The sequence below is a fragment of the Strix aluco genome, chromosome 26 (assembly GCF_031877795.1).
Source record: "Strix aluco isolate bStrAlu1 chromosome 26, bStrAlu1.hap1, whole genome shotgun sequence".
Lineage (NCBI taxonomy): Eukaryota > Metazoa > Chordata > Aves > Strigiformes > Strigidae > Strix > Strix aluco.
In genome coordinates, this window is record NC_133956.1 from 4,998,240 (window position 1) to 5,008,616 (window position 10,377).

The 10,377-nt window shown below is 63.5% G+C and overlaps 1 protein-coding gene across 1 annotated transcript; it reads right to left on the bottom strand.

Annotated features, from left to right (window-relative positions):
* LOC141934984 (peptide methionine sulfoxide reductase MsrA-like) lies at nt 1-3,277 on the bottom strand. Its single transcript, XM_074850856.1, has 6 exons — nt 3,123-3,277; nt 1,930-1,998; nt 1,675-1,794; nt 958-1,062; nt 504-610; nt 1-313 (listed from the first exon to the last, which is right to left on the bottom strand). Exons 1-6 carry the CDS (start codon nt 3,193-3,195, stop codon nt 155-157), a joined length of 633 nt encoding a protein of 210 aa, XP_074706957.1. The 5' UTR covers nt 3,196-3,277; the 3' UTR covers nt 1-154.
* Nucleotides 3,278-10,377: the final 7,100 nt, after the last annotated feature.

Here is a 10,377-nt window from a genome sequence, read left to right on the forward strand (position 1 = left end):
TGGGGGGCACACGGCTTTAATCCTGCCGGGGCAGTGGGGAGTGTGGGAGCTGTGGTGTGTGGGGCTGGCCGTGACGTCTGGGCCTGGCTGCTGCCCCCACCTTGCCTGCAATGCTGGAGACATGGGGACACGCCAGGGGACGCCAGGTGGCCCCTCAGGGTGTGAGGGGACAGGTGACACCGGTGCCCTTCAGGCCACAGGAGCCCCCGGGCACCTTGTGCAGGTACTGCTGGTGGTGGTCCTCGGCGTAGTAGAAGTCACCGGCCGGCTCGATGACAGTGGTGACATCCCCCTGCTGCTGCTCCCTCAGCTCCTAGGACGGTCCCACGGTGGTGGTGGCGGGGAGGGAGCTTTGATGGGCCCCCCCATCCCTCTGCCCCATGGCCTGGCATAGCCAGGGTAGGGTTTTGCCCCATGACAGAGGTGGCTGGTGTCCCCAGGGAAGTCCTGGTGTTCCCAGGGTGTCCCGGTGTCCCCAGGGGGATCCTGGTGTCCCCACCTACCTGCTGGTACACCACCCTGCTGCGGAGGGCAGCTGCCTGCTGCTGGGGGCCCAGCGTGTAGATGACGGAGCGGTACTGGGTGCCCAGGTCCTCCTGCTGCCGCATGCCTGGGGGGCGGGGGGGTAGCACCCAGGAGGGGGTTATGGGGCACCCGCTGGCCCCACCGGGCACAGCGCAGTGGGCGCCTCCTTCACCCACGGATGGGGAAACTGAGGCATGGTGAGGGGCAAGTCACAGCTGCAGGGCTGGCTGGGAGGGGTCCTGTTAAAGGGGTCAGTGAGGGAAGTCTCTGTGAGCCCCCCCCCCCTGCACCCAGCACCAAGGGATGGAGATGCCAAGGACACCCTGTTGGGGCCAGTTTGGGGTTAAGCCCCCCCAGACTGGGGCTCTGGGGCTGCCCCAGGGCTGCCGGAGGACCCGTGGCCACTGCTTGGCCCTGGCGGCTTGTCCCTACCTTGTGTGGGGTCGTGGTTCTCCCAGAAGACTTTGAGAAGTTCCTCGTAGCTGATCTTCCGGGGGTCGAAGATGACCCTCACCACCTCGGCGTGGCCCGTCAGCCCTGCGGCCAGAGCCAGCCCTGCAGCGCTACCAGGGGCAGCCCCTCACCGTGGCCTCCTGCCCCCTGGCCTCCCACCACCCCGGGATGCTGTGGGGGGACACACACCATCGGCTGATACACCCTCCCACTGAGAGCTGAGGCCTGACAAACTCGTGACACTTGTGCAAAGCAGGAGTGTTGGCAGGGCTGGAGAGAGGGAGCTGGGTATGGAGGGGCTGCAGCACCTGCTCACCCCCCAGGACCCCTCAGAACCCCTTTTTGGGTGCCTGGTGGGGATGGGATGCTCAAGCCCCACCCCCAGCACTGGGATAAATCCCCGTCTGGAGACAGCAGCTGGGCTATTTCCTGCAGACAGCTAATCCTCCCCAAAACGTCTCCCAGCTAAGCTGGGCAGCGTCTGTCCGGGCTGGGGGGGTTTGGGGGGGGCTGGGGTGGGGGACGGGGGGGTTCAGCATCGGATGGATGGCAGACAGCATTCCACAGGAGCGCAGGCTGGGGCAAGGGGCTGTGGGACACCCTGCGATGCTGGATGGGGACATCACCCCACGGTGGGTGTGGGGGACATTGGGGGGGGGTCCCTGTCACAGCATGGGAGGAGAAGCCCCTCGTTACCTGTGCGCACTTCTTCGTAGGTGGGGTTGGGGGTGAAGCCTCCCGCGTAGCCCACCTGGGTGGAGAAGACCCCCGGCATCTTCCAGAAGAGCCGCTCTGCCCCCCAGAAGCATCCCATGCCTGTGGGGGGACAGGCAAGGAGCAGGCAGCTGGTTGCCCTCACTCAGGAGAGGGGTGAGCTGGACTGGGGGGGCCCTGGGGGCAGCCCATGGTGTTGGGACCCCCCCTTTCCTGGCACGGGGGGGAACAACTCACCAAAAATCGCCGTCTGCATCTCTGCTGGGAACGGAGGGACCGTGGGGTTCCCGTTAACAGCGTGGGTGGCTGGGGGGGGGACATGGGGTCAGGACCTCCAGCCCATCCAAACTGCAGCCATCTCTACCCTGTCCCCCCCACCAAAAGCGGTCACTGACCCTGTCCCCGTCCCCTCCAGCTCCTCGGCCCGCCTGGCTTCTGGCCCATGTTCTCTCATGGTGACCCTGACCCTAACCTGGCCCCTGTGGGGGTTCCGGGGCTGTCACCTCCCCCCCCCCGGGATACTCTGGTACCCCCTGCTCTGTCCGGTGCTGGTCCCCCTGCGGGGATGTCCCCCTGCCCCGGGGGTGTCCCCCTGCCCTGGGGATGCTCTGGCTGGGGGGAACCTGCCTGGGGCTGGGGAGGCAGGAGGGGGGGGGGTGTGAGTAGCAAGGGGGGGGGCTGTGGGGATCCCTCCCCCCATGCTGCCATCTCCTACCAACGCCACCGGTTGCCACAATGAACACATCCCCCCCCCCCATCTTCATCCCACCACAGATGAGGGGACCCACTGCGGGTGCACACAGGGGTCCCGCTGCCTCCTCTGGCTCCGGGGGGGGAGGATGCCCCCCCAGGCACCAGCTTCCCATGCCAGCACGGGGTGTCCCAGGGGAGTTTGAGGAGGGCAATGCCAGGGCTGGCACCAGCCACCCTGACACCCCCCGCCATGCCCTGGCCAGCAGCAAAGGGAAGCTGAGACCTGGCACCTCATGACACTCGTGAAGCACAAACTCCCTCTGAGCTCTGAGCTCTTCACCCTCCTCCTCCTCCTGGGGGTCCCAGACCCTCTGTGTCCCCCCTAAGTTCCCTGCAAGGATGGTCCCTGTGATCAAACCAGGGAGTTACAGAGTTCCTGGGTGGGATAGAGGAGCTTGGCCCCCCCAGTACCCCCAGACACATCTGGGTAATGGTGAAGGGAGGGGGGCACTGGGATCAAAACACCCCACTGATGGGGCCCCACCAGCACCCTGCCCTGGACCTTTCCCTGCCACCTCGCCCTGGGGAACTGCTGTCCCCCAGCACTGACACCCCCAAAGCAGCCCCCCAAAACCACACAAGGGTGCTGGGGGGGGGTGTCAGCAGGGTGCCACCCCTCTCCCTGTCCCCAGAGAGCCCCCACCACCCCCAGCCCAGCCCGATGCCCATGCTGGTACCTGCCACCGGCAGCCTCTGGGCTCTGCCCGGCAGAGCCTCTGCAGCACTGGGGAGCACCCCGATACCCAGCATGGCCCCCCCAAGAGACAGGACGTCCCGCCGAGCCCCGCTGCCCCTGCGGACTGGGAGGAGGGAGCTGCGGTGCTGGGAGAGGTGCTGGGAACACTGGGAACACTGGGAGGGAGAAGCGGTGCAGGAGGCCAGGGAGGCAGAGCCTGGCCCCAGGAGTGGGGTCACCGGGGGGGGGCACAGGAGGGGACATCTCGCTTTGTCACAGAGACACGGTGACATGGGGACAGGGTGCACAGCCCCAGGGGGAAAATCCCCCCCCGTGGGACCCCCGTGGGCAGGATGGGGCCGGGGCAATGAACCCTGACCAGGGTGGGGTGGTGGTGGGGGGGATCCCACAGGACAGGGCAGAGTCCCCGCGTGTCGGGCCACCCCGTCAATCGTTAACGCACCCGAGGCCGGCGGTGCCCAAGGTCACTCCAGGACGGATCTGGCCTTCCTGTGGTGCTGATCCCTCCCAGCCCCCCCACTTCACCCCATGGCTGAGCCCCCCCAAAGTCTCCCACAGCAATGGGACTCCAGACCCCCCACAGCCACGCTGGTCCCCGGGGGGGGCAGCACCAGCACCCTGGGGCTGAGGGGGTTGTGGGGTGGGGGGGTCCCAGCCCCTCATCTCCACCCAGGGATGCCCAAGGGCTCATCAGGGCAGGGCAGGGCCTGATCCAGACCCCCCCAGAAAACCGCATCTGACTCCATCCCCACTTTGGGGTGTCCATGAGGACATCCCCCACCTGCTCACCTGCCTGCACCAGGATTGTCCCCAAACCTGCTGGGTTTAACCCCAACCTGAGTCTATGCCAAAAAGCAGCACCCCCCCAACTGCCAGCCATGATGTGGGTGGGTGACAGCCTGGACGTGTGGTCCCTGCGGACCCTCTGCACCCCCAGATCCCATCCCATCCCATCCCACCCCACCCCATTCCATCCCATCCAATCATCCCATTCCATCCCATCCATCCCATCCCATCCCATCCCACCCCATTCCATCCCATCCATCCCATCCCATCCCATTCCATCCCATCCCATCCCATCCCACCCCACCCCATTCCATCCCATCCATCCATCCCATCCCATCCCATCCCATCCCATCCCATCCCATCCCATCCCATCCCATCCCATCCCATCCCATCTATCCCATCCCATCCCATCCCATCCCATCCCATCCCATCCCATCCCATCTATCCCATCCCATCCCATCCCATCCCATCCCATCCCATCCCATCCCATCCCATCCCACCCCACCTCACCGGCCTGACCCCAGGCAGGGGACGAGGGGTGACCCCGGGGGGGGGGGGGGGGGGCAAAGCGGGGGGACACGGGGACACAGCGTCCATCTTCAAGCCCACCCAGACCCCCCCCCCCGGTAAGTGCCGGTATTTTCCCGGGGGCTCCCGTGCCCCCCCCCCCGAGGCTGGCGGGTGCCGGGGCCGGGCAGGGAAGGGTTAACCCCACCCGCACACCCTCACACGCGGGACACAGACACACGCACGCGCCCCCCCACTCCCCCCCCCCCGGTAGTGGCCTCATTCTGCCTGGGGAGGTGACAGCGCCGCTGGCCTGTCCCCAGCCGCTGCCATCCCCCGGGTTCTGCCTGCGGGTGCCCTTCAGCCTCCTCCTCCTCCTCCTCCTGCCGGGGAGCCCCGCGGGCACCGAGGTAACGGCGATGGGGAGGGGGGGCGGGGACATGGCACGACCCCCGGGGCGTCCCGGGACGGGGACACACCCGAGGAGGGGGGGGGGGATCCCGGGGGGCTCAGTGCGGCTGCTCCCGGTGGGATGCGGGATGCACTGGGGGGGGGTTGAGGTGAGGGGGCCCCCTCCCAGGGCTCTCGGAGGGGGAGAAGGGGAGGGCTGAGGACCCACAAGGAACCCCCCCCGCTCCGGGAATGGCCTGGATACCCCGCTAAGGAGATGCCCCCCCAAATCTCCCTCCAGCCTGGCAATATTTGCACTGAAAAAAATCCCCCTTCCACCCAAAAAAAACCCCCACGGGTGGAAAGTGGCATTTACTGGGGTGCGCTTGGGATGGTCCCAGGGAGATGTGGGGGGACACAGGGCTGAAACTTGGGAGGGGGGGGAGGTGTCCCCCCCACATCACCCCAGCCCGGATCCATCCCGGTCCCCGGAGGGGATGGGGCAGGTCCCGGCGGGGAGGGGGCGTTACCTGTGCTGAGTTTGTGAGGCCTCAGCTGGTCTTTACCTGCTGCTGTTTGGGGCCAAAGGGGGGGTTGGAAGGCCTGGGCCGTAGCTTTGGAATTTGAGGCAATTTCAGCCATTTCAACTATTTTGATGCTAAAATGCCTTGTAGAAATAGAGCAGATGAGATTTTACCGGATTTTACTCCCCTCTGCTCAACCCCTCTAGGACCAAAGGTCCAAAACCCACTCAAATGCACCCAAATTCACCTCACTTTAGCTGATATTCCAGCACCTCCCAGTCCCCCCTGCAACCAAGCAGCCCCCAGGGGCCCCCCCAAATCCCCCCCGGACTGATCTGCCGGGGAGTTTAAGCCGGTGAGAAGACGCTCCCCCGGGTTTCCATGGCTCTGAGGGTGCGGATGGCTTGACGAAAGCCGGGGGAGGCGAGGACAGCCGAGGAGGGCGGGGGGGGGGCCGGTGTTGGGGGGGGGATTTGCTTTTTATCTCATTCAAAAATATCTGCCCCGGCGCTGGGGGCCGGATCCTGCGCAGAGGGTGTCAAGGAGCCTCCTCCCAGCCGGGCCTGAAGGATGTGGGATGGATCTGGGGGTGCAGCTCCCCCCCCCCAATGTCCCCCCAGCCCCACGGCCATTCGCTGTGGGTCTCTGAAGAGAGTCTACGCAGAGGAGAAGGAGGGATCGTATAGAGCATCTCCGGTAACCCCATAGGCATCGGGTCTGCGGGGGGGGGTATGGATGCATCTGGGCTTCTATAGGGACAGGGGGTGGGGGCAGTCCCTGTCCCCAAATCTGCCATCACTCTTGTCCCCCCAGTGCCAGCCCTGGGATGGGGGGGGCACAGCTTGGTCCCAGCATGGGGAGGGGGTGATTGGGGTCCTGGGGCTGAGGGGGGTGACAAGGGTTTGGGGCTGGAGCAGGGACCCCCCTCCAGCGTCGTGCACCCCCAGCCATCGGCCCCAGCGTTTCGTGTTCACCGCGGACCTTGATTTAATGTCACACAATTAAGGCACGCGGTGAATGCCAAAGGGGGGGGCCGGCCTGGGCTGGGGGGGGGGGCTGTGCTCGCCAAAGGAGGAGCATGGAGATGCCAAAAAGCCTCAGCAGCAGCAGCAACACCCCATCGCCACAGGCCGGTAAGGCAACGCGCTGCTGGAGCCCCATGGAGGAACAGGGCTGGGAGGGGGCTGGCACCCCCAGCCTTCCTGCCCCCCCCCCCGGACCCCTCCAGCCTCCCCATCTCCCCCCAACTCCCTGCAGCCCTGTTCGTGCTCCCACCCCCCAACCACCCCTGACATCACCCAGTCCCCCCCGAGATCATCAGACCAGACCAGGACCCCCACGCTGCCCCCCCACCCTGACCCCCCCCAGCTCCGCTAAGGACAGGAGAGGGGATACAAGCCCAGGGCACCTCCAAATCCCCCCTTCAACCCACAGACCCCCCAAGCCCTTCCCTCTCCAGGAGCGGGTGCTGCTGCCTTCAGAGGTGCTGGAGCTGACAGGGTGGGAAGGGGGGACCCAGACAGAGGACAGTTTGGAGGAAGGGAGCACCCAAAAGCCCCTTAATGAGCCTTCGTTAGGGGGGAAGGAGAACCAGGAGAACAAGGATGGACCCGGCTGCATGGCTGCATTAACAGCGAGTTGGGAGCAGTGGGGAGGCATCAGCCCCCATCCCACCACCCAGCCCCTCCTCAGCCAGCACCACCGGCTTCCCTCCCGGCTGCTCCTCGCTGATGGGGGAAGAGACACGGTGACCACTCCAGGGTTTTTTTCAGCCAAACTTTACCCAGATGCTTGTTGCAGCCCCGGCGTTCTCCTTAGCCGCCGTTTCTCCAGCGTTTCCAGTCGCCTCTGGGATACACCCACCGACCTCGAGCCAAAGCCTGGAGCGGCCGCTCATGCCCCACATTCCTGGGGGCCACGTTTTGGATGGAGGTTTCACCCACCGCAGCCCCCGGAGCTGGAGAAGGGCTGGATAAACCACTCCTAGAAGAGAGCACATCACTCCCCCGGCCCATGTGAGCCGGCCTTTCCCATGGCTCCAGGTTTATCCGTGTTTGTCCCAGCAAGATGCTTTCTGGGCTCTCAGGATTACAGCTCCCCAAGGACTAATCCAGGAACCTGCCCATCACCAAAGGCTGCAGCAGAGCTGATGTTTGCTCCCTCAGAGGATGCTTTTTGCTGCTTTCCCTGCACAAAGCACAAGGAGGCTCTGCTTTTCCCCATGTCCTGCTCTCCCCTGCCAAGCAATTTGCCCAGGACTAGCGTCGCATCACCGAAGATTTGCTGCTGCCCGTGTCCCCGCTGTCCCCCAGGGCTCATGGCTGCCAGCATCTCTGCAGCCAGGCCGTGAGGTGCTGAGCCCCGTATCTCTCCTGGGACGCACTTGCAGCCTCGGCAGCATGAAGCCACGTTTGCTGCATCCTTGTCTTCCCACGGGCCCTGTGCACCCCAAGCACCCCACCACCCAGAGCAATCCCTGCCCTCCGGAGAGCAGTGAAGGCAACAGAGACACTGAGCCCCAGGACGGACGCACTCACAGGCAACGTGCTCCTTTCTCAGCCCAGATCTTCACATTCCCATCCCCGGCACCTGAAACTCGGGGAGGGCAGGACCAGGCATCACGCTCCATCCCCTCCTGGCCACCAAAACAAGTCCTGGATGAAGGAGCCAACAACGGCCATTAAACGCCCTGTAAGCCCCCAGAAGAGGGTCTGGCTGGGGGTCGGACTGTGTCTTGTTGCTTGGCTCCCCACCGGACAGCCCCTGGGGTGGGAGGTGACCTGTGGGACTGGGGCTGTCCCGGGGCAGCCAGGAGGGGAAGGGTCCAGTTCATCAATAAAGGATCTCATCCGTAAACACACGTAGCCCTGGTGCCATGTCATGGGGGGACATGCCATCCCCCCAAATGGCTCTGGGAACAAGAGTGACTCCTCTGGGCTCTGAGCACCCCTGCACCCTGCTCAACTCCAGTGGCCCGAGGACACGGGTGCTCCCCTGTATGCATGGATGCTGTGGATCGGAGTCACAGCTGAGCCCATCGCACCCCCCGGCTGGTCTCTCCCCCTCTCCCAGGGACCCACTGGGCATCAGAAGAGCTGCAGGTCCCCCAGGAGCTGCACACAAGGGGGCTGTCACACCACCCAGACCTGCAGAGCCTCCGCGGCCTCATGGAGGGGTCCCTGCACCCCCCCAGGCTCCAGCCCCTGCTCTGGCAGTGGGGGTGCAGCACCCACCCTCCTCCGGGGGAGGGAGTCAGGCTCCAGCCCAGCCACTCATTAGGCATCACCCAAGCGGGAGCTGGATGCTTGGACCCCCCCCACCTTCCCCTCGTCCCCCAGGGCCGCTGGGCAGGGCAGAGATTTGGGGGTCCCTCCAGGACCACACTCAGTGACTCGAGGCCGCAGAGGAAGGGCTGCAGCGATGGCACTGGGCTCCTCCGTTACTGCTCCCAACCTCTGCCCCAGCCCCGAGCATACAAAAATGCTTATTTTAGAAGCGTCTTGTCCTGCCCTGTGAGCACAGCTGCCTCCCAGCGATAGCTCTGCAGCCCCAAAACGGCTCAGAGAGGCTGGGAGAGCATCGCACGGGGGGTGCACAACCACGCACAGCAGAGCCACGGACGCTAAAACAGCCAGAGCAGCCCTTGGGTGCTCAGCCACAGCACAGAAACCAGCCCCCCCAACCCCCCCCCAGCCTGGATTCTGCTGCCTTCCGGGGCTCAGCTGAGCTGGGTTTCCTTCCAGGGGGTTGGGGTGTTTGCAAACAGTTTAGAAAACCCCCCATCAGTCCCTGCACGGACCCGTTGTGCAAAGGCCAGGCTCGGGTTTATCCGACTCCAGGAAGAGCAGCAGCCAAGAGGTTTTTCTTTCGGTGGTACCTGGGGAGCAGCCCCCGGCTCCCACCCCTTCGCATCCCAGCCCCTTCCCCCTGCTAGCGAGGGCCTTCGGGCAGGGGGAATTCACCTCCCTCTGAGCCGGGGACAGCAGGTAAAAACCAGGCAGGGATCCCTTTCCCCACGCAGCTCAGGGAACTGTGCAAGTATTTTGCCTTTTTCTTTTTTTTTTTTTTTTTTAAGAAATAGCAGTAATAAATACCTTTTGCTCTTACCTGTGTCACGCTCACAGGGAAATGGCATTCAGTTATAATTACGGAAGGGTTGGGGTTTCTTTGCCCGTATCCTGAAGACTGCCGCAGCCAGACACGCTGTCTGCAAAGCTTCCTCAGATACACTACAAAGTTCCCATTTTTGTCCCAGTTTAGACCAGAACAGGCTCAGGCCCAGGCTGAAGCAGTTCTCAGCTAGTTCTGCCCTCTGAGCATCCTCGGGAGGGTCAGCAGAAGCAGCTACCTCAAAGTCACTCATCAAATATTCACTTTTTTCCCCACATCTGAGCTTCCCCCTTTTCCCGGGACTGTTTCCACTCTCTGCAACGCTCACTTGGCCTCTTCCTTTAAAAAACCCCTCCTAATATTTAACCTTGGGCCCAAGTTTGGTGTCATCCTTTCTGCTCCCCTCCAGAAGCCCCACAGGTCTCCCAAACAGCAAAGGAGGAGCACAGCCAGCCAGCGATGTACAAAACCACCTATTTTTCTCTCCCCTCTCCAGTTTGGGGGGAAACAGCGCTGTTTCAGGTCCCTGCACACCTGCCCCTACGCACAGCTGGTTTCCATGGAAGTGATGCCAAGGTTGAAGGTGCTGCAGAATAAATCCTGTGGGGAACACAGGCATCAGGAGTGCAACGTCCCAGCAATTCACCTGCTTTGCTTTAAAAGAAGGGGAAAAAAAAAAAAGAGTATTTTAGCTCTTGGGCAGCTCATGGGGAAATTTAAGCAGCTCATGACCCCGGCGTGTGGCCATCCCAGGTTAGAGGACACGGATACAACCTGCGAATCAAGTTATTTTCTTCTTATGTAAAAATAATTGCGGGTACTACACCTGAATCTGAAGTACTGTGGTTTTCAAATCGCATCTTCCTGTTCCTCTCACGTCTCTCTCCCGTCGCTGCTTGAAGACCAAAAGGGGGAACA

Excerpts from the sequence above, each read along its gene's own strand:
- LOC141934984 (XM_074850856.1), bottom strand. The coding sequence starts at position 3,195 with ATGCTGGGTATCGGGGTGCTCCCCAGTGCTGCAGAGGCTCTGCCGGGC. Across the intron at positions 1,063-1,674 it reads CTACGAAGAAGTGCGCACAG|GGCTGACGGGCCACGCCGAG; the intron begins GTAACGAGGGGC and ends CTCTGGCCGCAG. Across the intron at positions 611-957 it reads GAACCACGACCCCACACAAG|GCATGCGGCAGCAGGAGGAC; the intron begins GTAGGGACAAGC and ends CCCGCCCCCCAG.